The sequence below is a fragment of the Peromyscus californicus genome, unplaced genomic scaffold (genome assembly GCF_007827085.1).
Source record: "Peromyscus californicus insignis strain IS unplaced genomic scaffold, ASM782708v3 Scaffold_19__1_contigs__length_69161282, whole genome shotgun sequence".
Lineage (NCBI taxonomy): Eukaryota > Metazoa > Chordata > Mammalia > Rodentia > Cricetidae > Peromyscus > Peromyscus californicus.
In genome coordinates this window covers 8406135-8431629 of record NW_026294491.1, presented here as the reverse complement: position 1 = coordinate 8431629, position 25495 = coordinate 8406135, and the positions used below count along the sequence as shown (strand labels likewise).

Sequence of the window (25495 nt, the reverse complement as noted above, 5' to 3'; positions counted from 1 at the left end):
CCACAGAGATCACCTACCTCTGCCTCCTGAGTGCTGAGATTAAAGGCGTGCACCACCACCACCAGGCAAAATAAATATTTTTTAAAAAGCAAAAAACAAAAACATTATAGAATCGGGGCAAGGCAGCAAGCCTTTAATCTCAGCACTTGGGTGGCAAAGACAGGGAGATCTTTGAGTTCGAAGCAGCTGTTACTCTACACAGAGAGTTCCAAGACAGCCAGGGCTACCCAGAGAAACCCTGTCTAGAAAAACATAAACGAACAAAGCTGAGATTGCCTACTTAGCCACAGGGGTGAAACTCGTCAAAATCAGCTTATTTATTTATGTGTTTGCTTTTTTCTTTTCACCCAGAAGGACTCTATGTAGCCCAGGTTGACCTTGAACTCAAACTTGAGATCCTCCTCCCTCGACCCATCCCAAACGCTGGGATTACAGGCATACTCCACCATGCCCATTTTAACCTCCTATGGACATACTGGGGCGCCCTTCGAGTGGCACCACTGACCCGGGCCCCGCAGGCCGGTGGCTTGGGAAAGCTATGGGCACTTTCCTGGGAGCATCAGGCAGAGCAGCGATGCGTGACCGGAGCATGCCAAGCCAGGTCCTCCGCATGTCCTCGGGCGAAATGGGTCCTGGAAAATGAGACTCCCTGACACTCGGCCCGGCTGTGCCTCAGGGTGCAGACCTTTGGGTACAGACTCGGGGGCCTCCTCTGATGCCGGACGACAAACGTGAGTCAGACCGCAGAGCTTCCCAAACTTTCAAGCGCATCTCCCTGAATTCTCAAAGAACAGAAAGACACCGGAGTGTGGAGGTGGGGCGTCCAGCCGTCCCCTTGCGGAGCCAGAGTGGGGGTAGGAAGGGAAAAGGGGTGTGTGTGGGTGGGGTGGGGTGGGGTGGGTGGGCAGCCGATCTGCGGCCCGGGATTGGCGGGTGCCGGCCCTCCGCCCCCCGTCGCTGGGCCAATCGCGTGCGCCTGCTGTGAGCCGCAGGGTTGGCTCAAGACCCGCCACCCGCGGAGTCCCCAATTGAGCGGTGCTCTTGTCTTCGCGCGCTCTCCAGCCCAACCTAGTCCGTGCCGCTTTCGTGCATCTGAGTTCAGGTAAGCTCTGGACTGATTAGAGGAGTCCCGCGCCAGGGTTCAGTGCCCGGCGGACGCTCCTAACCTCTGCACCAGGACTTGGCATCAGCTGCACCTGGGAAGCTCAGAGCAGTGCCAGCATGCGAGCTGGTTGCCCCGTGACCCCGCTGGGGGGCTCTACGGTCCCCTGCCGCTCCGCTGAGACCTGCGTCCCTTGCCCCCTTCCCGCAAGCATCGACCTGTGCTGAGCACCCACGTGGTCCTGGACCCCATGGCCGCGAGTCTCGGAGCCCGGAGCCAGGTTCTAGGGTGACGCGCTGCTCCGGTACCGGTCATCGATTTCCCCTGTTTTTGGATGGAGACTGCTGTTTCGCAAATTGTTCTTTTGGGCCCTGGTACCGGGTGGGGTAAATATTGAAGTAGTGGCCCGTGGGGTGCAGGTTCTGTGCCTCCTGAGGAGCCTGGCGGGGGGTCGCGCGAGACCAGGGATGTGCAGTGAGGGAGCAGATCGGGGCTGTGCAGCTTGCTACTTAGAGAGAGTTTCCCACGTCACTGCCACACACTGTCCCCAACCACCCCTTCCGAACGAACGTCAAGTGGCCAGACGGTTTGTGCGTGTGGGAACTTGATGGCCCTCAGGAAACCTCACTGGAAGAGTGGCGGGGGAGGGACGCAGGATGCCCTGGGGCGTGCTCTCCAGGCGAGTTCGGGTTCGGGTCTCCCGAGTTCGGATCTCCCGGTGACTTCCTTTCTGCGAAGATACCTTGAGGGATGGTGCCGGGCAACCTGTGCCAGCTTGGCTTTTTGGAGAGTTCTGCAGCCAGGGGCGCCCAGCAGGAGGGCGCTCTGGAGAAGGGTCTTGGGCTGAAGGAGAGAAGCACCCGCCTAGCCCTGGGTTCACGCCGGGGAAACGCTGCTGTGTCCTCAGCGAAGCTCCCTGGAGGGCTGAGATGGCCGCAGGTTTTGATCAATGTTAGTTGCCCACCAAGGGCACTAGTGAGGTGGGACAGGGCCGGGTGGGGCTCCTGACTTCACCTGGGAGTGCTTGGCCCCGCCCCTCGTTCTTTTCCTCCTGTACAGCCTGTGCAGTCCAGGTTAAGATTGAGCTCCCCACAGGCACGGTTGCATCTGTTTTAGAGTGTTAGACATCACCTATGTCTGCTGGAGTGGAATCTCTGGCTTTCTGTCCAGTCTTGGTGCCCACAGCACACTTGTGGGTACCCAGTGTCAGCTTCTTTCTCCTGTGTTTTACAAAGGAAGTTTATTCCCGCCCCCCCTCCCTCTTTTGAGACAAAATTTCACAGACCCTAGGCTGGCCTTGAACCTCTGCTCTCCTGCTTCCACCTCCTGGGACTGTGGGGTGGGGGTGGGGTGGGGGGGTGTCTGGCTTTGCTGTAAATGGTGGGTTAAATTATATAACATAATAGTGGTCTTTTCTCTAGGTCCATGGAGGGTGGTCCCATATGGCTGTCCTTCCATATTACCCTACGCACCCTCTCAGGAACCTCAGATCAGGTTTAGATTACTTAAAACACCAGTATGATGTATGTCCACGTTAGGCAAAGAAATGTTGAAGGGGTATGGAGAGATGCTCAGTGGTTAAGAGCTCTTGCTGCTCTTGCAGAGGACCCTGGTGACTCAATCATTTGTAACTCCAGTTCCAGGGGATCTCACGCTGGCTCTCTTCTGGCCTCCAAGAGCACCAGGCACACACATGGTGCACATACATACATTCAGGCAAAACAGCCATACATATTAGTAAATCTAAAAAAATTGTTTGTGTTTGTTTTTTGTTTGTTTGTTTGTTTGTTTGTTTTGGGGGGGTTGTTTTTTTGTTTTTTGTTTTTTGAGACAGAGTCTCTACATAGATAGTCCTGGCTGTCCTGGAACTTACTATGTAGTCCAAATTGGCCTTGAACTCATAGAGATCCACCTGCCTCTGCCTCCCAAGTGCTGGGATTAAAGGCGTGCACCATCATACTCAGCTTTAAAATTTTTTTTATTTTCTTTTTCTTTTTTTTTGGTTTTTTGAGACAGGGTTCTCTGTGTAGCTTTGCGCCTTTCCTGGAACTCGCTTTGTAGACCAGGCTGGCCTCGAACTCACAGAGATTTGCCTGCCTCTGCCTCTCGAGTGCTGGGATTAAAGGCGTGTGCCACCGCTGCCCGGCTAAAAAATTTTTTTAAAGCGACTGTGATGCTGCATTCTTCATGGAATAATAACATGAAAATGTATACATGTTAAGTACACACACTTTTTTTTTCTTTTTTCTTTTTGTTGCTTTGTTTTTTAAAACAAGGGACTAAAACCCAGGACCTGGCACTTGCCAGCCACCCCATCCTCTCCCACCAAGCTACGCATCGGACCTCTGAATAATTTTAATCTGCAGTTTAGTCTGAGGTGCAGAAATGGTCGATATGGAGGCGGTGTCTTACCACTTTATCCACAGGATTGTGCAACTGCTGTCACTGTCTGTACAAGGTTCTGGCTAGTGTTAAATGTCACCTTGACACAGTTTAGAGTCACCTGATAAGGGGTCTCAACAGAGGGACTGCCTAGAACAGTTTGGCTTGGGGGCATGTCTGTAGGGAATTGTCTTGATTATTACTTGATATGGGAGGAGCCAGTCCAGCGGGCTGCACTATTCTCTAGGCAAGGAGTCCTGAACTGTGTAAGACCCCAGAAGGCTAGATGAGAGCGGCCAACACGGGTGCCTTTGTTTCTCCTGGCTCTTGACTGTGGATATAATGTGACTAGCTGCAAAACTTCTTCCCTGACTTCCCCGAATTGATGGACTGTAACCTGGGACTGTAACTGAAATAAACCCTTGCTCCCCTCGGTATGTTTTGTCACAGCTACAGGATGAAAATAGGACCGCTCTCATGTTTTTTCACCATCTCAGAAGCCGCCGGGCATTAAACAGTTACTCTCTTTCCTCCCACCCCTGCCTTTCATGTCCTCTATGATAGGTTCCAGTGGATTTGCCTGTTCTGGGTCCCTCACATATCTCAAATCATAGGACATTTGATTATTCTGGGCATTTCTAGAAATGAAATTTTTTATGATTGGCTTCTTTCCTTTAACATTATGTCCTCAGATTTCATCCATTCTTTCTTTTTTAAAAAAGAGATTTACTTATTTATGTCTATGTGTCTGTGTGTGCATGGGACAGCCTGCTTGTTACATGTGTGGTGAGATCTGAAGTCCACCCCTCATGACTTCAAAGCAAGCACTTATAACTGTTGAACCATCTCTGCAGCCCCATCTATTCCTTCTTGGGGCTGAATGGTATCCCGTTGCATGGATGGAACACATTTCTGAGTATCCATTCATCCATGACCTTGGGTGATGTTCACCTTTTGACTCTCAAGGCTGCCATGAGAATGGGCACATTAAATATCTATTTCCATCTTTTTTTTTTTTTTTTTTTGGATCTCTGCCTTGGGGTCGAATTGCTGGGTCATATGGTAGTTTATGTTTAACTTTCTGGACAGGAACCTAAATATTTTCCACAGCAGCTGAGGCCTGTGCCTTTTCTCCCATCCTGGCTGGATTTGTTGGAGTGGAGCGTCACTCCCACAGGGGATGTGTGAGCCAGCTTCTAAACCGACAGCTCTTTGCTCCCGCTACAGATCCCAGCATGCCCTCAGGGACATCCCAGTGTGAAGATGGCTCAGCCGTGTGCCCCCAGCGCCTGGACGTGCACTCAGTGAAAGGACACCCAGAGAAGGGCCCTTCAGGGGACAGTGAGCGCCTTTGGATCCGACCTGATACCCCAAGCAAATGTACCTGGCAGCTGGGCAGGCCCATGGCAGACTCGCCCCATTACCACACAGCGCTGTAAGTCTCTGGCTTTGATCTCAAGATGGTGGGCCTATTTCCTTGAGGGGTGGGGCAGGGGTATGGGGGGCCATACAGCTACCAAGCTCAAAGTGGGATCTCCTGCCCTGTGATCCATGTGGGGGACCAGGGGAGGGGAGATAGAAACAGTGTAGTCCAGGCTCAGAGCGGCCAAGGTTTCTTTGTGCACTGAGTGTTTAGCTCTGGTGGGTTCCTTTTATGGTCCGACTAAGACTGTCAATGGCACTGAGAGCTATCTGCCGTGACTTTATTTGAAATAACTCCAATAGAAACCATTCCACACACAGTCAATTGGTAACCCACTTAGGAACATGTACTGTGTCACGCCCTGTTCTAAGTGCCTAGGATGGAGCCATGCAGGCTCCTGCCCTGTTGTAAAACCGTTAGGATCCATTTCCTTAGTCTAATGCCTTCAAATTAGAACAAGTGGGTGAAAGGATTTGTGTTTTAAGTCTTAGAGTCCTGTGCCCTGTGTGTGGCCACCAGCATTTATGGTTATGGGTTCAAAAGTCTGAGCAAGCGCTGGGCAGGTGTGGGAGGCAGCCTTTTCAAGGGGCCGAAGGGGGAAAAAAATGAAATATGCAAACTAGAAGCTGAGCCTGTTGAATGGGCTCCAGTGCCGGGAGCTCAGGAGACAAGTGGGGGCTGCTCAGATGAGTCCTTGCTAGGACAACACAGCAGGGAAGAGGAGCCTGTGGCTGCAGGAGAGCTGACTCCCGAGGGCTTCTGGAGGCCTGGGAACTGCTTGTTCAAAGACGTGTGGCACACATCAGCCTTAAGGGCAGGTTCGTCCTCAGCTGACAGGGCTACCTTTATCAGCAGTCATTGGAGGACCAGGGAGGGGGAGCCCAAGGGAAGGCTCAGGCACTAGACTGAGGTCCCTACAGGGAGGCACTGACTCGGGGAGTCTGGTATGGCACCAGACATCGGCAGAGAGAGAGAGATGGGACATGCTGAATAGGGTGAGACTTGCCGGCCAGTTCCAGAGGTTCCTGGTGTGGGGGCTTCAGAGTGACGGACAGGGGGGCGGGCAGCCCTGATGGTCAGTCGGGGTTTCTGAGGTCCTGTGGGGCTGCCCTCCTGTGCTGGTAAAGCACAGGCACTCAGGATGGGTGATCGATCTGAGCCTTCACCTGTACAAACATCGGAGTGAGCACACCTGAGTTCCCAGCCTGTATCCTGATGCTACCCCCTGCCTGGCCTCCCTGGGGCTGAGGGGGAGGAGCTCTTGGCCTTGCCCCAGCCTATCTCCACTTTCCTGAGCCCAACCAAAGCCGACCTAAGAAGAGAGCATGTCGCGATCAGACGAGATCGGGCGCGTTCAGGGTGGTATGGCAAAAAAAAAAGAAGAGAGCATGTCGAGCTCTTCGGCAGAGTCTTTCTCTGTGGAAGACCCGGTTGGAGTCCAGCCTGTTGCTGCCTGTTGGCACCCAGGCAGCCTCTCCTCCCTCTCCTTACTCCGCCCCTGACTAGAGGCCAAAGGTGTCTGAAGCTTCTATTTAGTCAGTTTGGCTCCAGTGTGAGAAGCCTGGGGCAGGGAGGCAGGAAGCCAGGGCTCAGCATCCTGGCAGCCTTGAAGTCTGGGTGTGGGGCGCGGGGTGGATGAGTGCAAGTAGGCATAGGCCGGGAGTGTGCAGGCATGCAGCCACCCCTGAGCCTGTAGATGGAGAGCCGTACAGGGACTGTTCTGGAAACCGCTTTGGTCACATTGCGCTGTCATTGAAATGCTGAAGAGTTTAGCCCTGCAGTCACAGGCTTGACCTATCACTGGGGGCAATCATGAGCAGCCCCAGCCTGGAACTCACTCTGTAGACCAGGCTGGCCTCGAACTCAGAGATCCTAAAAGGCAAGGGCCATCACCTACTGATTTCTGCCTTTTCTTTAACTGCTGCTTCTGGCTGTCTTTTCTGGCTTGAGTACAGGGATTTTAGAGACACTCTACTATGTCCAGATTTTAAAGGGTTTCTAGGGGTCCATCTCATCAGCCCAGAACTGAACTTTTATCTCTTCAGAGCTAGACAAGTGAAGTTTGACAGAATAGAACACATTGAAAGGGTTTTTTTTAAATGGCAGTCAAGAAAGGATTTGCCTAGCACAGCACAGAAAGGATGAGCACTGGTACAGTCAGACACTTTCCATTTCTAAATTCTAAAGTCAAGAGCCCTGGATCGTGGGTCCACAGATAGGTTTACCCAAAGTTGCCAGTTGAGACCCTTTTGAATAGAGAGCGTAAGTCTCAGCTGGGTTTTTTTTTTTTTTTCTTTCGAGACAGGGTTTCTCTGTGTAGCTTTGCGCCTTTCCTGGATCTCACTTGGTAGTCCAGGCTGGCCTCGAACTCACAGAGATCCGCCTGGTTCTGCCTCCCGAGTGCTGGGATCAAAGGTGTGCGCCACCACCGCCCAGCTGTCTCAGCTGGTTGTTCTGCCCCTAAAGACCCTTTGCCTCTCCCTTTGAGAACTTTCTGGAAAGCAGAGTGTGCTGTCCTGGATAGGTGAACTCACTCATTCTCTGGAGTTTGACAGTCACAGGAATCATGTCCCTCTTACATGGACTGAGAGTTGATCACTAGTGACTGCCTTTCAAAGTCTTTAGGGTGCCAGATCCCCAAATGAACTGAGTTAGAGTGAGACTTCTGCTCAGTGACTAGCAGAATTTTGTTTTATAATCTTTTTTTAATTTATTATATTTATTTTATTTATTATATATACAGTGTTCTGTCTGCATGTATGCCTGTGCTCCAGAAGAGGGCACCAGATCTCATTATAGATGGTTGTGAGCCACCATGTGGTTGCTAGGAATTGAACTCAGGACCTCTGGAAGAGCAGCCAGTGCTCTTAACCTCTGAGCCATCTCTCTAGCCCTTGTTTTATAATATTATTGATTTATTTTTGGTTTTATGTTCCTACTCAGCGGGAACATAAACCATGTAGGGGCTGGACATATGATTCAGTGGTTAAGAGCACCTACTGCTCTTCCAGAAGACCCAGGTTCAATTCCTAGCACCCACATGGCAGCTTACAACTGTCTGCAACTCCAAGATCTGGAGACAGATATACATGCCGGCAAAACACCAGTGCACAGAAAATAAAAACAAATAAATGTTTTAAAATATAAATAAAACCATTTTTGGCAGGTAGCCAAAAATCAACCTTTAAAAAAATACTGTTAAGATCAGTTGAGGCTCCTTAGTGGACATTCTCAGGGTCTTGGGAGGAGAGCTCTCACGCAATTGTTCCTCAGTCAGTTGCACCATCTGCAGTGATCATGTGACCTTGGAAACAGAGGGGACACTTACCCCTCTGATGACTCTCCTCTTTGTAGGATGTTCACTGGCTGGAGTCTAACCTCTTGGGTCCCAGTGGCCTCTCTGATAAAGTGGGCAGGGTCAGGAAGCAAAGTTGGGCTATGCAGACTTCCAGATGAAGTTCTCCAAAAGAGAACCTTAGCCAAAGGGTGGCCCTTGGGTTTGGAGCCAACTGAATGCTCTGTGTAGAGCCAGGGGTGCCGGGTGTGTGTGTGTGTGTGTGTGTGTGTGTGTGTGTGTGTGTGTGTGTGTGTGTGAATTGTGGGCTCCGTTTCCAGAAAAGAGAGCCAGAAGCAGCAATTAAAGAAAAGCCAGAAACCAGTAGTAGATGGTGTCGCACGCCTTTAATCCTACCACTTGGGAGACAGAGGCAGGCAGATCTCTGAGTTCTAGGCCAGCCTGATCTACATAGTGAAATCCAGGAGAGCCAGAGGTACAGAGAAACTCTGTCTCACCAAAATAAAAAATTAAAGCCAGAGTAAGCGACAGAGTGTGGTCATTTGTTTTGTCCCCTAGAGGGGTTTGGTAATTTTCTGTGTGCCAGCCACTAAAACGCCACACAAGCTGGTGCCGGGAAAGCTGGTAATGCCAATGGTAAAAGATTTTTGCCAGAAAGGCAAAGACAAATTGACAGAATTTATTGAGATACACAACATTGAGGCAGTGGGCATGCCCAGAGAGGGGACCTCAAATCTGAGCGGGCATCTTTAGGGGACTTTACTTCATCTTAACTCAGACTATGCCATCCACGTGGTGTCCATATTGGTGGGGGAGGGGCAAGTTGTCATACCATCTATGGTGTAGTCGGTTTTGAGACCAGTCATACGTCCAGATGTCCTGGACCAAGAGAATGAGGTTCTAGATGTCTGTGTAAGGCATCCTAAGCTAGAGTCACTCCTGACTGGGTGTTAAAGTATGACAATTTTTTTTTATTCACTCTGTAGCCCAGGATAACCTTGAACTCACTTTGTTGCTCAGGTAATCCTAGAACTCAACCTCCTGCCTCAGCCTCTTGTGTACTGGGGTTACACACACGTGACACTATGTTCAGGTATTTTAATTTTTTCACTGGGGATAAAAATGAACATTGCCAAAATGATAGAGACCATGTGTCCCTACTTATCTCCCCATCTGTAACGTCCTATGAGACCCAAGGGCACGTTAAAAGACCTGGGGAGTGGAAGTTACGTGGCGATCCAGTCCCTCAAACTGGGCTTAAGGTGTTCTGCACTTGGGTGTTCCAGGGTGTGCTTGTGTGTGTGTGTGTGTGTGTGTGTGTGTGTGTGTGTATTATCTACGCCACTGTGGATCTGCCAGGCATTCCACCACCCAGGTCCTTCCCTGAGGCACTTCTTGGATTCTTGATTTCCTAAATGCCCACGATGCCTAGGTTCCAACTGCTATTTATTCTGTTTTGTTTCCTGAATGGCCTCCTCTCTCTGTTTTAGGACAGAATCTCCAAAAATTTTGCCAGATATTCTGTGGAAAATTGGGAACACCCCCATGGTCAGAATCAACAAGATCTCAAAGAATGCAGGACTCAAGTGTGAGCTATGTAAGTGTTTGGCCCTGCTGGGGCTGCCTCAGGCATCCTGGACCAGGGCCTCGGGGTGACCCGGAGCTGAGGGATTGGGGGTGTCGGCACTGGGGTCTTCTGGGATGCAGGATGTGTGTTGGTGACTGAGATAGCTTATCTCTAACTGATGGCCAGGGAAGCTTGGATGAAAGAGCCTGCCTGGGAAGGTTACAGCCTGGGTAGAGGCAGAAGTGAAGCTGGAGCACTGTGAGAGTGTATCTTTTTTTTTTTTTTTAGATAAGGTCTCACTGTATAGTTCTTTTTTTTTTAATTTATTTAATTTTATTTTATGTGCATTGGTGTGAGGGTGTCAGATCTCCTGGAACTGGATTTACAGACAGTTGTGAGCTGCCATGTGGGCGCTGGGAATTGAACTCAGGACCTCTGGAAGAACAGCCAGTGCTCTTAACCTCTCTGAGCCATCTCTCCAGCCCCACTGTATAGTTCTTGCTGGCCTGGAATTCACTATGTAGACCAGGCTGGCCTTGAACTACAGAGATTGCCCTGCCTCTGCCTCCAGAGTGCAAGGATTAAAGATGTCAGCTACCATATTAGGCAGAGAGCATCAATGAGGAGATTGGGGTGGAGGGTCCCATGTGGGGGCGGAGCTTATGCTGAGTGACAGCCATGACTGCAGAGGAAGCCTTTGTCTGTGTCCTCCCAGTTTCATGGAGTCTGGCAGGTCACCCAACCCATTATGGGACAAAGAGTGGGAATTAGATCCAAGGTAAATGAAGGTCATTAGTGAAGGGGTTGCTTGCAGGGAGTTGTTTCCAGGCAGAGGTGTGGGTAATCATAGCCTATGAGCAAGAGCTAAGTTGGCTTGGGCCAGGAGGTGGGGGTGGGGGGAGGTAGGGGGGGAGTGTTGCAGATCTGAGGCTGTCATGGGGCCAAAGGAGCAGACATTAAACAAAGCCCCTCCATGCCCACAGAATCTCTTCTAACTTGGGGGGGGGGGCAGTCTGTTTGTGGTAGGTTTCAGAACCAAGAACCAGCCAAGAAGGTGGTTCTAGAATAGGGCATTTCTCTAGCCCTGGAACACCTATGAGGTGGGGGTGGGGGTGAGACTAAAGAGCAAGGAAGGATCCACCAGCATGGAGGTGATGTCAGGTGGGGGTGGGGCTGAGCATAAAGGCTGGACTCACTGACCACGGATGATAGAGGCAGTCAAGAGTGAAGGAGTTGGGGGCAACTTTGGCAGGGGCTTCAGGACGAAGGTGGTCTGTCTGGGGCTGCTTGAACTGGCTACCTTGGCAGGGGTGTGTGGGCTCAGATCCAGCCACTCACTGCCTGTACTCGTTCTGCTGGGACATGTTTTCTAACCTTCCGCCCACGGGCTCTTGACCGTCTTTACCACTCACTTAATGCTGCCATGGGTCTACAGGGCAGGTGGGAGACAGGCCAGCTGTGACCAGGGGTGTCCAGGTACAGAGGTGGGCAATGGGTATAGAGATGCCCAGAACGGCAAACACCCAGGCCGGCCCCCATCCTGGAGGTATATTGGGTAGTTGAGGGTGGCAGGAATCTGTGGGGGCCAGAGAGTCCTCTCCCGTCTCTGATTCATGTTTGGCTTTCAGTGGCCAAGTGTGAGTTCTTCAATGCGGGTGGGAGCGTGAAGGACCGCATTAGCCTTCGGATGATTGAGGACGCTGAGCGAGCCGGGACCTTGAAGCCTGGGGACACAATCATTGAGCCGACTTCTGGGAACACAGGTGAGGGTGGGGGCAGTTGGTGCTGAGCAGAGGCTGAAAGTCCCCGGCCTGTGCAGACTTCCAGGGAGAGCGAGGGAAAGTTTGGCCAGCTTGTTCTCACTCCCAGAAGCACATCTGTGTACCTGGCTGCCAGAATAAATCTCCTAAGATCGCCATCAGAGTGCGGGGTTCCTCTCCAGAAAAAAGGCCCTTTGTCCTTCCATGCCTCTGGGGCTTGTCTCAGGTGTCCCAGGCAGGGGCACGAGCAGGAAGGCACAGGGCTTTGGACACTGACCCCTCTCACCCTCTGCATGTGGCCCTCAGGGATCGGGCTGGCTCTGGCAGCTGCTGTGAGGGGCTATCGCTGCATTATCGTGATGCCAGAGAAGATGAGTACGGAGAAGGTGCGCTCAGGGCAGCCTGGAGGTGGGGCTAGGTGGAGGGCGTGGCCACAGGGGGCGTGGCCTGTGGGAAGGTATGGCTTGATGGGTTTTTTGCTGCATCAGCTTTGGCTTCCAGAGTGTTCTCCCTTCTAGGGACCAGCCCCAGTGATTAAGGCATGGTTTTCCCTGCACAGGTGGATGTGCTGCGGGCTCTGGGAGCTGAGATCGTGAGGACACCCACCAACGCCAGGTTCGATTCCCCCGAGTCTCATGTGGGAGTGGCGTGGCGACTGAAGAACGAAATCCCCAATTCTCACATTCTGGACCAGGTCAGATGTCATGTCTCCCCGCCACACACACTCCTGCTCCTCCAGGAGGCAAATTTGTGGTCAGGGATTTTCGTGGGGCCCTGTTGGGAGACTGGGAGATTGGTCTCTGCCCAGCATGAGCAGGGTGACATTACTCCCTCTGGGGATGAGCTCCAGGGCCCTGCTCAGTGACAGAATCTTTGGTTTCTGCTGTCCCCGTGCCAGTGTCGGAAGGCTGTCCCACTGGACAGAACCCAGCTGTGCTGGGTCAGCAGTGAGGTTGGATTATCCCTTCCAGAGGACCCTCTGGGCTCTGAAGATGCAGAATGTCCAAGAGCCTGCACCCCAAGGCCTAGTCCCCTGTTCATTTCACATTGTGATGACCCTGGTTTTCGTATCTTGTATGGGAGGTTCCCGAAATGAGGTTCTCTAGGCTGCTGTAGGACTTGTTGGCCAGCACGGAGCTGACTGTCCAGTGTCCACGCATGGTGCCGGTGGTTCGGCCAGCTCACAGCCCCTCTCTTCCTCCACCCAGTACCGCAATGCCAGCAACCCCTTGGCGCACTACGATGACACGGCGGAGGAGATCCTGCAGCAGTGTGACGGTGTGTGCTTCCCACTCCTCCACCACCTTGACTGCAGTCATTTCTTGTTCTAGTTTCGTTTCTGTTGCTGTGATAAAACACGGGGACGAAAAGCCACTTAGGGGAGAAAGGTTTGTTTCAGCTCCCGGTCCCAGGGAAGTGAAGGAGGCGGGAACGTGAAGCAGCTGGTCACGTGACATCCACACTCCCGTGGCCGACTGAAGCGCATGCGTACATGCCTAGTGCTCGGCTCGCTTCCCCTGCTCTTAGACAGTCCAGGGTTTCCTCCTGCATAATCAACGGTGCCACCTACAGTGGCTGGGTCTTTCCACATGAGTTAATAGAATCAAGACAGTCCCTCAAGCTGGGCGGTGGTGGTGCACGCCTTTAATCCCAGCACTCGGGAGGCAGAGCCAGGCGGATCTCTGTTGAGTTCGAGGCCAGCCTGGTCTACAGAGCTAGTTCTAGGACACCCAGGGCTACACAAAGAAACCTTGTCTTGAAAAACCAGGAAAAAAAAAAAAAAAAAAGGCAGTCCCTCAAAGACACTCCCACGGGCCAACCTGACCTAGACAGTCCCTCATTCAGATCCTCTTCCCTCAAGAGTCTAGGCTGTGTGGAGTTGACAGAACTACCACACTCAGTCAAATGTGGTTGCCTGGGAGAGCACAAGTTACTTACTCTCTCTTTGGTAAACCCAGCTTAAACACCCATCTTTGTGAAATAGTTTCTGGAGACATTGGTCTTCCTCTGAGGCCTCTTGGCCTCTGCCCGTGCCTCTCCCTGTGTCCAGACATGTGGTTCAGACTGCGTGTTCGCCCTCATGTCCTCCAGGCTGTAGGGGCTGTTGAGTGCATGCTGGTGCTGGCCTCACAGCTAGGGGTCAAGATCTAACTGGAGCATTTTTTTTTTCTTTTTTTCTTTCTTTTTGGAAACACTGTAGCCTGGCTGTCCTGGAACTGGCTTTGTAGACCAGGCTGGCCTGGAACTCACAGAGATTCACCTGCCTTCCCTGAGTGCTGGGATTAAAGGTGTGAGCCACATGCCTAGCTGGGGGCATTGAATTTGACCTTCAGTCTTTCTCATCTCTGGAGCTGTATGGTGATAGCTGTAGCTAGCTTATTCTAGTACAGCATGAGGCTCCTTAGAGTGTATACATGCTGAGTGCCTAGGTCCTGGGGCTGGTGGCACACCTCCCTAAGGGCCTCATGGGAGAAGGCGCTGGAAGGTCTCACCCTTGACTTCCCACTTAGAACCTGGTATTGGCATTGGCCTGGGTGCAGACTTGTTCGGTGCCCAGGAACTGGCCAATAAAAGCTCAGGTGTTTGCTAACTCGGTTTTATGGGCGAGAATTCTCATCTGGCAGAGTTGGTGCACATTGCTTCATTCCTGAGTTTGCCCAGCTCAGACATGCCTGATGCTGAGCTGACCCTCAGTGGTATGAGAGAGCCTGGGCCAGTTCTCAGCCTCAGCTTCAGGCATTTTTCCTGTATCCTAAAAACCCAGTTTGTTTATCTGTAATCAACCAAGAAGCAGACAGTCTAGGAAGGCACACCACTGACAGCTTACTTCTGCCAGACTGTTAGCTGCCCAGCTGTGACCCATCCTTGTAGATTCAGCTACATTGGTGGTTTAAAGGCCAAGGTCACAGGACAGACAGCAGCCTCTGCCTTGGGCATGCTGTCCACAGATGGAGGCAGTGACGGGCGATGTTTATCCCGCGGACTTGGTTTGGCTTGAGTGTATTTCCACCAATGGTCATTAAGAGTGGAGGGCTGGCTGAGCCGTGGCCTGAGAGTGTCCCCCCTCCCCCAGGGAAGCTGGACATGCTGGTGGCTTCAGCGGGCACGGGTGGCACCATCACAGGTATCGCCAGGAAGCTGAAGGAGAAGTGCCCTGGCTGTAAAGTGAGTGTGGCCCCATGGGGGGTGCTGCTGCTGCAGACGGGGTGCCTGAGAGGGTGGGCCTGGACTTGCTCTCTTGCCTGTGGCCTGAGCTGGGTTTAGAGGCTCAGTGCTGTTGACATCAGGCTGGGAGGCCCCTCTGTCTGGGAACTGATTTCCTCCCACATTCCTGTCTCATCCCACTGCTGTCTTGAATAGTTGTATCAAGTTGCCCGGGAGGAACTTGGGGAGCACAGGGCCCTGGGGGCTCCCATTCTGAGTGAGGTGAAGCCCTTTGGGTTAGCCCAGAGGCCACCAGAGACAGTCCCAGATTGTCTTGAGTTAGGGCAGTAGTTCCCAACCTGTAGGTTATGACCTCCCCCACCTTGGGGGTTGCATATCAGATATCCTGCATATCAGATATTTACATTACAATTCATAACAGTAGCAAAATTACAGTTATGAAGTAGCAACAAAAATAATTTTATGGTTGGGGGTCACCACAACATGAGGAACTGCATTGAAGGGTTTCAGCATTAGGAAGGTTGAGAACCACCCTTCAGCATTAGGAAGGTTGAGTTAGGACCAGGTTTGATGAGGGGCACAAAGAAACAGGGTCATTTTCTCCCCATGAGACTGTCCACCCTCTGGAGACAGTCCAGGAAGATGTCAGTGTCCAGAGCTATCCTTTGTCCCCAAAGGCTCGCCAAATGTCCATGACTGGGACCCAGCAGCCCTGGAAGGATCTTTCTAAATACCCTGTGCTGGGTATTAGCCACAGTAGGTTGTGGCCTTCCTGCTTCTTGCCTAAGATTCTGGAGGACTTCCCTTCCTCTAATCTGGGACTAGCATATGCAGCCTGTGAGCTGGTCATTAATAGGCATACGTTAGTGGGAAATATCCTTTCTAACGGCAGCTGCCTAGGGATGGGTTGGATTTCTCCCTGACCTGAGCCCTAAAGCCAGCCACCCTGCAGATCATTGGTGTAGATCCCGAAGGGTCCATCCTTGCGGAGCCTGAGGAGCTGAACCAGACGGAGCAAACAGCCTACGAGGTGGAAGGGATCGGCTATGACTTCATCCCAACAGTCCTGGACAGGGCGGTAGGTTGGGCCAAAGTGTTCCCCCAGGCAGAGCCACAGGCTGCTGCCAGATCCTTGGCTTGCTTTTGCATTCTGGCACTCGAGCTGACCCAAGTGTTGAGGGGACAGAAGAGGGAGTGCGGTTACAGGGGCTGAGGCATGTTCAAATTCATGCCCGACATTGCTGGACACAGGCTCTGAGATGCAAAGGGAAGGACAGACAAGGATGGACAGGATGGACAAGGATGACCACTGTTAGCAGAGGCCACCAGACCCGTAAAGATGTGGGTTGTCTGAGTTACTCCTCAAAGCATAACGGAGCAGGGAAGGGTAAAGAAGTCTAGGTTTGCAGATCCAGGGGGAAGAAGAAGTCTTCTGTGAGGTTGCCCTGCCCCAGCCCCTCCAGGCCCCTCCACCTGAGCTGAGGCCCATGACCTGCTCTTGCCACAGGTGGTGGATAAGTGGTTCAAGAGCAATGATGAGGAGTCCTTCGCCTTTGCCCGCCTGCTCATCGCACAGGAAGGATTGCTGTGTGGTGAGTGGCCGGGCCAGCCCTCGGCAGGGTAGCAGGGTGGCAGAGGACGGCCCAGGATGTGTGCTACCTACTCCAAATACATGAAAGTCATGGACATGAGGCTGTGTGACTGCAGTAACTTCCCTTCCTGTCCGTCTGTCCAGGCTCTTCCTTCCTTAGCTGTTTGCTTATCCTTTGCAGCCTCTTGGAGTCACCTGTGGCGATGAGAGCATGAGGCACAGGGCCCAGGCTTCAGTCTGCCCTTCTAGTGTTTGAGGCAAGCTCTGTGGTGTTTTTTTTTTTTTTTCCCTCATTCATTTTAAACAGCCCTGTCCCTGGAACGGGGGCTCAATCTGCAGCAGCTCCAGGCTATGGCATGCTGGGTCCCAGTCCTTTGAAGGGGTTGGCGAGGGAGTCCAGAGGGAGCTGGGACAGTACTTCTTGCCCTCGTAGTTTTCTATGCAGCCAAGGCACACCCAGAAGCAACCTCCGCAGCCTTCCTCCCACCCTGGGCTCCTCAGTCATCCTGATGGGGTGGACAGGGCACCATTGCCTAACCGCAGGGTGGCAGAGGCCCCAGCAGCTTGAGTTAGACCTGAGAGTTGGAGAACACCAAGTGTACCCGGACTCATCCTATAAACGTGGCCCCATCTGTTCTGAGTCTTGCTGGAATGCGGCAGGGGAAAGCAATCAGCCCCAGCATGGCCAGGTCCTCAACAGCCAAGCACTATTAGGGGAGCAGGAACAAGCCATGTTGATTGAAAAAATTTCTCAGCATGGCCACTAGGAGGAGACTTGTGGCTTGGGTTCTCTCACTCAGTGAGTTTACACCCCGCACTCAGTGTAAATGATATAAACCCGGGCTTGGGTGGTGGTGGTGCACGCTTTTAATCCCAGCACTTGGGAGGCAGAGCCAGGCGGATCTTTGTGAGTTCGAGGCCAGCCTGGTCTACAGAGCAAGATCCAGGAAAGGCGCAAAGCTACACAGAGAAACCCTGTCTCGGGGAAAACAAAAACAAAAACCCAGGCATTGAGAGATGACTGGCAGGGCCATGGTTCTCTGTGAGAGGCACCAGGGTGACCTTTCTGACTGACTTGCACCTTCTTAGGCTGAGTCTGGAGGAGCCCAAACTGGAGAGGCAGCAACAGTGTCTTTGGCGCTCTCTGGAGATCCCAGGGCCAGGGCCCTCTATGGTCAGTGTCACAGTGAACCTGGGACTCTCATTATCTGAGACCTGGTATCACCTACTTGCTTTACATGGTGGCTATGAGCAGTCAGTGAGACACATGTTATCCTCGGTTGGCTCTTGGTTTGGGGTCAGGCTTTAGCTTGGGGAACCATGACCCCCTCTTCTGGATGAGCATGATTTACTTCATTTGTCCCAGGGTCTCCCCAATTCCTCAGTGATGTTTAATTATGAAATGCAAGCTCCATTGACTATGAAGAGGAAGATGATGTAGAGGACTAGGGTCCTTTATGGCCTGTTCTCTGTCCAGAGATTCCAAAGATTCTTTCAGAGCATGTATGAACCCTTCCAGAGCACGTATGTGAGATGCATGCCTGAATGGTTCCCACGGGTCCTTCTAGAGTGCTGGTATACATGTGCCGGTTATACATGCACGTGTGTTTATGTATGGATGCACACACAAGCATGTGGGCAAGTCTAACGGTCCTCTTGGCAGGTGGAAGTTCAGGCAGTGCCATGGCTGTGGCCGTGAAGGCCGCCCAGGAGTTGCAGGAAGGACAGCGCTGTGTGGTCATCCTACCTGACTCTGTGCGGAACTACATGTAAGACACACCCCTGGTCCCTGTCGCCCTCCTGGCTGCTGTCACTTAAGCGCTGACCGTGGGATGCTGGGGGAAGGGTAGCGGACAGCTGGGTCTTGTTAGCCTGCTAGCCCCGGGATCCTCCATGTCTTCAGAGCCAGTGCTCATTTTGTATGGCTCTATCCTGAGCCTGTGTGTGTGTGTGTGTGTGTGTGTGTGTGTGTGTGTGTGTGTGTCCATGGCAGCAGCTCTGGTGGACATTTATGTCCTTTATATACCCCTCAGTCCTGGTCTCTTGGGTTTGTCTTCATTACCCCACTGGGGCTCTGGGTACCATGGGCCAAGCTGTACTGATGTTTTCGTGGGGGGAATCCTAGTTTGCTTCCTGCCCACCAGCTCTGCTCTTTCACCGGCTGTCCTAAACTGGATCTGGGAGGGTGAGTGTGCCCCGGCTGGGTTCTCCTAGGACTTGTGGTTATGTGCTTGCTCAGTAGCCTCAGGACAGTCCCAGCTCTCTGCCTGGCCACCTGTGACCAGGAGGCTTGAAGTTCTGTCAACTGCCTGGGTTCCTGGCTGAACTAGGGGGAGCTGCTCTGCCGCCAGCCTCATGGGTAACAAGAGTGGTTCCCCATCTCTTGCCCTTCCTCCGCAGCCTGTGAGCTATAGAGTGATGTCTGTGTTGAGCTTGGCAGCTTGGCATGGCCAGGCATGGTGCATGGGCATCCTGCTGGCTTCCAGGTAGGCTGATAAGCAATCCGGGAGGCCAGCCATCTCCCCAGCACATGGTTGGCCTGTTGTGTGTGTGCATTTGTGTGTGTGCATGGTTCTGTTTTGTGTGAGTATATGTGTGTGTGCTCAAGATCCCAGGAGCATTTTATATGCAAGTACACGAGGATGTACTTCATATTGGTGCTGGAATAGGGGCCACCTCTGTCCTATGCTGCTGCTCCTCAGCCTGCCGCCTTGGGACAGAGCCTAACAGCACTGTAGCCTGCTCAGCAGCCTTTGGCTAGAATAGGGAAGGCTCCCTCTGTTGAGGCAGAACTGGGGGTCCAAGGAGGAGGATGCTCAGGAACCTGTAAGAGGGGTCCAGATCACAGAGACTTTCAGCCTACATGCCCAGTAACTCAGTTCTTGGCTTCCCTGGAGCTCTGCCATTCTTACATCGTATGCTGAAACAGTAAGGCCTAAGGTAGTTGCAAGGCCCTCAGAAACTCGCCCCTGACCATGTGTGTGCCTCCCACTGGGTAGAGAGGCCTCAGTGACACCCTGACCCTGCAGGTCCAAGTTCCTGAGTGACAAGTGGATGCTGCAGAAGGGTTTCATGAAGGAGGAGCTCTCAGTGAAGAGGCCTTGGTAAGGATGCTGCCTGGCTGTCATCCCTGGATGGGCAGGAAAGGTAGCCTTCCAGTTTCCCACTGTGGTGCTTCTCTCACGGCCCTATCTCCTGCTTCATGCTGTTTTTTTTCTGGCCCGTTCTGCCCCCTTCTTCAGGTGGTGGCATCTGCGTGTTCAAGAGCTGAGCCTGTCAGCACCACTGACTGTGTTACCCACAGTCACCTGTGAACACACCATCACCATCCTCCGGGAGAAAGGCTTCGACCAGGCACCCGTGGTCGACAAGTCAGGGTCAGTCTCACCCTCCCCCAAGTCCAGGGCTCTGACTTTAGACTGTGCCAGGATCCTAGCTCCTGCTGCCCAGGCCTCTCTGTCCACGTCACCAAATGGGATGGGCAGCAGCAGGCTGAGTGTGGTCACTTTGCATACAGTGTCTAGAGCCACAGACAGCCTGCTGACTACCTTGTCCTTGAGCAGCTGAGGCTAGACCATACTAACTCTTGGGGTCTTAATGCTTCTGTCCCCCCAGTTCATTGGTAGTATGCCGGCCCATCCTTACCGGTACTAGGGAGTAGGTGACAGGCACCCTGGGTGGTGACACCCAGAGAATCGCATGGTAGGGAGGTCCAGTTGACCAGCATCCTATGTCTAGCTTCAAAAGTCTGATGGCTGGTCACCATGGACCCCTGAGGGCACATAAACACCACAGGACTTGTAAGCTTACTTATCCGTCTCTGTTCTCCCACCTCCAACTCTATTTGCATGCCTACAACTGTTTTGATATATGTGCATTTGTGTGTGTGTGTGTGTGTGTGTGTGTGTGTGTGTGTGTGTGTGTATACCACCTGTGTGCCTAGTGCTTGTGGCAGTCAGAAGATATCAGATCTGGAACTGGAGTTACAGATGTTTGTGAGCAGCCATGTGGGAGCTGGGAACCAAACCCAGGTCCTCTGCAAGAGCAGCAAATGCTCTCGGTCACTGAGCCATTTCTCCAGCTCCTGGATCAAGTTTGAAAGGACCTTGAAGTCAGCACAAGACACCCCAAGACCAAGTTCTCAGCACAAGGAGATTTATTTGCCCCAGAGGGACAGAGGGTAGGGATAAGAGACAAAGACAGGAAGGAGATAGAGGACGAGGGAGAAGGAGAAGGGAGGTGGGAAGGACAGGACCGAGGACTGCCTCTGGATAGAGAGGAGACACACGTGGCCCATAGGCCAATGGCAGTTTTTAAAGAGAAAGGGGGAAACCCCAAGTTAGGATGAGTTGGTTAATTTTGATTGGGCATGTTAATTAGGTGAGCCAAAAGGGGGCATTTGATAGATGGACTTCAGTACTTTGATAGATGGACGTTGGTGGTTTGTCTTAGGAACGAGTCAGTGGCCAAATAAAGGAATGGGCCTTGGTGGCTAGCTTTAGGAATGTAATCTAACAGGTTGGCAAAGCCTACCAGAGCTGTGTTTGCTATGCTGAGGCCTGCTAGAGCCCTTCAGAGTTGGCCACACACCCCTCTCTGACTCTTGCCTCTTCTTCCCGCCCCAAATTCCATGCTCTTCCCAGGGCCATCCTAGGGATGGTGACTCTTGGGAACATGCTGTCATCCCTGCTTGCTGGGAAGGTGCAGCCATCAGATGAAGTCTGCAAAGTCCTCTACAAGCAGTTCAAACCGGTATGAGTGTTTCCGGAGGGGGGAGTGGGAATGTGAGCGGAAGCTGGGCCTTCAAGGCAGGGCCTAGTGTTTGCTGTGCCAGAAGTGGGTCCCTGACCCGTACCACCCCTTGGAAACTATACAGCTTGCTTAGGGGGTTCGAGGTCACTTCGGTTGAAAGTCACATAGACCTTGTGTGCATTCCAGTAAAAACTCTGTACTCTTGGTCTGTCTCCTTCACAGGCCCCACAACCAGTGGTCCGTCCACTAGTTTGGCCTCTAAGCAGAGGCCGTGGGTTGGAATCGAATGGCAAGCCGCTATTCAGGCAGGTTGCTACAACGCAGAATGTTCTAAGGCTCTGCGGGGCCTTTTTTCTACTTGAAACTCATCTGAGCGGCTATGGCGAATGTTGTGCCTCTTGCCGTCGTCAAGTCTATGGGGGCCTGTCCTTGAGGGCCAGCATGGACACAGCTTCTCTTGCAGATCCACCTGACTGACACACTGGGCATGCTCTCCCACATCCTGGAGATGGACCACTTCGCCCTGGTGATCCATGAGCAGATCCAATGTAAGTAGGGTCCACTTGGTGCTCGGTTCTTGTTTGGGGGAAAGGGCATTAAGCTCTGGACACTGACCACGCCTGGCCCAGGCTCTCATGGTACACATTCCTGCTATGTGCAGTAGGCAGGCATGCTCCCTAGTGGGGGATGGGGAGTCTGTGGTCCTCATCTTCTCACCAGAGCTTTTGACATCTTGAACTCTCTCCAGGGGCCTGTCAATCCAGTCATGTACCCAAGGGACACACACACAGGGCCGCATCATGCTCCAGTGAGCCCTCGCATTGTTTAGATAGCACGGCATTGTCCTAGGCCCGCAGGCTGAGACAGTAGGCATTCTCTAATGATGCTGGGGGTTGTCTCAGAGAAACCTGGGACAGCTGGAATTCTTGGCCCTTGAGGACATACCGCCAGGAGATACTGATTGGTTCTGATGGGCTCCAGGGGTACTCCGAAGGGCAGCTCTGGGTGTCTGTTAAAAGGACAGCTTGTGAACCACACTTGTCTCTGTGCATATCAAACAGTCTGTCCTTCCTGCTCTCCGAGAGTCCTCCCAATGTCAACATCTGCAGGTGGGGATGACACTCTCAGGTCCCAGTGGGGTGAGGGGTGTTGATTTTCATTCCTCAATCCATAAGAACTGGGAGGGCCTGATGTCTAGTCTCAAGGCTGGCCTGCATGTGGGGGTGGCCCCATGTCTAACCCCTCTCCCGTCCTTGGCTCTACAGCACGAGACCAGGCCTGGTCAGGAGTGGTGGGGGGGCCCACAGGTATGTACGCCCCACCCATCCCGGCCCCTAGGAAGTGGCTTTCATGTTCAGAATCATACCCTTCCAAGGGTATCTAGGGCCCTGGACCCCCAAGGTTGGGTTGGGTGGAGGGGACTCCTAATCTTTGAACATCTCAGACACAAAACAAAAAAACATGAATTCCCACTTCAGGGGCAGCTGGAGTGACAGGACAGAGTGTTGTCACAAACCTAAAGCATTCCCCACCAAACCCTGCACGGGAATCAGCCAGCCTAACTGGAGTCTGCTGTCACTTGCTCCGTGGGGGTCCCAGAGCCAATCGAGTGGTCCCTTAGCTTCAGTGGTTTCAAAAATGCAGCAGCAGAATTCTTTTGAGTTTCCCTGTCCTTTTCTGGGGTTCTAGATAGGCCAGTGAGATGCCTGTCCCTGATGGGTCTCTCCCAAGGGGCCTCTGTCTTCAGACACTGGGTGGCCTTCTGAGCCTGCCAAGGACTGGGCCAGCAACGGCTCTCCTGAGAACAGGCCTGATAGTGCATGTATCTGCGGGGGAGGGAGGAGGGTCTGGCATGAAGGCCCAGCCCACCACTGTGGAGGTTCACATGTGCCAAGGGCTGCAGGCCAAGTCGTCAGCCTAGAGACCCTAAAACCGGGGAACCAGGGAAAGTCCCGGGTCAGGGACACCTCTACTCGTGGGAAGCCCCTCAGGCCCTTGCATGTGTGGGCAAGCGCCACCTACACCTAGATCACTCTGTGGACAGAAGTCTGGGCTCCCCATATCCTGTCAAATGGATAGAAAACTGTTGCCATGGCCCTCTCTGCCTGTAGGCCATGTGGTGCAGGGCCAGGCCCAAGCTGACAGGAAGCTCCAGTCTGAGAAACCTGTCTGCAGACAGACTCAGGTGGGCTGAGTTGAATAGGCCCTGGGTGCCAGGCAGGACTCTGGACAGAAAGAGGGCCTGAGGCTTGCCCAGGCACTGACACTGCACATGGCCTGTGGGCATGGGCTGAGAGGAGGCACCTGCCAGCTCCTCCCTTCTGGGGAGCCTGGGTTGGTTTCCAGCTTTGTTCCAGACAGCACCCAGCATCCTACATTAGGGCTGGTGAGAGGAACTGCTCTCTGGCTCCGCCCATGTGGCTCAGCTGGAGCCACAGTGGCTGACACTTTGTTCCTGCTTGGAGGCGAGGAAAGAGTCTCTTGCTTCCAACAGGCCATGGCCTCAGATCAGCTCTGAATCCCATCACCTTTAATGCAGCAGCTGTTTCCTTTCCTTAGACCACAGCGGTGGCATGTCCAGCGAGCGGCAGATGGTGTTTGGGGTTGTCACTGCCATTGACCTGCTAAACTTCGTGGCAGCCCGTGAGCAGAACCGGAAATAAAGCCAGGAAGTCGGGACTGGCTTCCACCCTCCCTGCTGGGGCTTTCAGAGACACCTACCAGTTTCCATGCCCAAGTCCAGCAGGTGGCACCAACAGGTGGCTATTTAGACCAGCCGCAGAGGCCCAGCCTTCCTCCTAACACTCAGCTTCCTAAATGACTCCTGAGCCTGAGTAGCTTACATGGGTGTCCTCTGGTGTCACAGGAGAATTGAGGGATGTCAGCCAGGGAAGATGGACACAGGGTACAAATGCAACAAGACTGAGGGTTCCAGAAAGTGTCCTCCCTAGAGAAGACTCCAGCATGGGGACGGGCAAACCCTGGACCCACTTGGTGCTCATCATCAGGGGCAGTGCTGTCCCCAGCATGGGAGCATGTGGGTTTTAATGAAGGCACAGTTCCTGTGACCTGAGACCCATGGCTGTGAACTGAGTGCCAGGATAGTGGTATCACTTGGGTCATTCATGTCCCACGCCACCCCCCGCCCCCCATCAAGCAGCTCTTCCTCACCTTCCCTTGCTTCCCTGACAAGCACTTACCCACATTCTGTCTCAATGGGTTTCCCTGCTCTGGACACTTCCTATTAAATGGAATCACACACACCTATGGCTCTGTGTCTACCTTATTTCCCCTGGCGTGAGCATCTCATGGTTTCATGTTTTGGCCTATGTCGGAGTTCTGTTCCTTTTCATGCATGTGGATGGTCCTGGTTGTGTTCCGTTCGGCCATGCACAAGCGTGTGTGGTGTTTTCACGTCTTGGCTGTTGTGAAGGTCTGTGCACGTCTGCTTAAACCCACTTTCCCCACTGGGAGAGATCCCGGATTGGGCTCACTGCAATCCTAAGTTCACTTGCTGCAGTGGACTGCAATATTTCACATCCTCGCCTGTGTGTTCCTGAGCATCTTTCTCAGCATCCTCCCCAACCTTGGTACCCTTTACTCTGTGATTGACATTTGCTGCCCAGCAACTACAGAGATCCCACGTGCTCCACCCATGTTTAAATTGGGTTGTCTTTTGGTTTCTTTGCTGATAGGGAGGGATTTTGCTTTGGTGCAGGGTTCAGGGTCTCAAACTCATGAGTGTGAGGGTGGGAGCGTGTGCTACCCCCCCAGCTTACCTTCACTTAGTTTTACTTCTGTTTCTCCTCTTCGGGTGTCCTCTCCATTGCCACATGTAAGGCATGGAAACCCATCTTGGCTTCTAGGAGTTGTGCTCACTGCTGCATTTTTTTTGTTCATCTATTTATTTTACATCCCAGCCACAGCACCCTCCCCCATCTTCCCCTCCCAGTCCCTCTCCTCCACCCCCCCTCCTACTCCCCTCCCCTTCCTCTCCATCCAGGAAAGGGCAGGTTTCCTGAGTATCATAAAACATGGCATATCCAGTTGCAGTAAGACTAAGCACCTCCCCATGTATTAAGGCTGGGCAAGGTGACCCAGTATGAGGAGTAGGGTCCCAAAAGCCAGTAAAAGAGTCAGAGACAACCCAGCCCCTGTTCCTGCTGTTAGGAGTCCCATAAGAGGACTAAGCGACACAACTGTACATATATGCAGAGGGCCTAGGTCAGTCTCATGCAGGCTCCCTGGTTGTTGGTTCAGTCTCTGCGAGCCCCTGGAGGGAGAGTGCTGAGGGGGAACTGCTGTGGCGGCGGTGGGGTGGGGGCAGTAGGGAGGTGGGGGGGAGATATTCCAGGGTCATGGTACACAGGAATCTTCCAGGTCTATGGGGAGGACCCCAGGTTAGACTCCTAGCAATAGTGGATAAGTAAAGAAGCCTGAACTGGCTGTCCCCCGTGA

The 25495-nt window shown here is 52.8% G+C and overlaps 1 protein-coding gene across 2 annotated transcripts; it reads left to right on the top strand.

Moving 5' to 3' along the window:
• Window positions 1-988: 988 nt before the first annotated feature.
• On the top strand, window positions 989-24300 carry Cbs (cystathionine beta-synthase). Of its 2 annotated transcripts, XM_052744522.1 has the most exons (17): window positions 989-1102; window positions 4712-4919; window positions 9693-9799; window positions 11398-11532; window positions 11836-11915; window positions 12089-12223; window positions 12738-12807; window positions 14603-14694; window positions 15647-15772; window positions 16202-16286; window positions 17949-18054; window positions 19315-19389; window positions 19528-19662; window positions 20929-21037; window positions 21501-21585; window positions 22303-22344; window positions 23597-24300. In XM_052744522.1, the coding sequence occupies exons 2-17, from the start codon at window positions 4720-4722 to the stop codon at window positions 23698-23700; spliced, it is 1686 nt and encodes a 561-aa protein (XP_052600482.1). In that variant the 5' UTR covers window positions 989-1102; window positions 4712-4719; the 3' UTR covers window positions 23701-24300. The 2 variants fall into 2 exon arrangements, with proteins under 2 accessions (XP_052600482.1, XP_052600483.1); XM_052744523.1 differs by lacking the exon at window positions 22303-22344.
• The last annotated feature ends 1195 nt before the right edge of the window (window positions 24301-25495 follow it).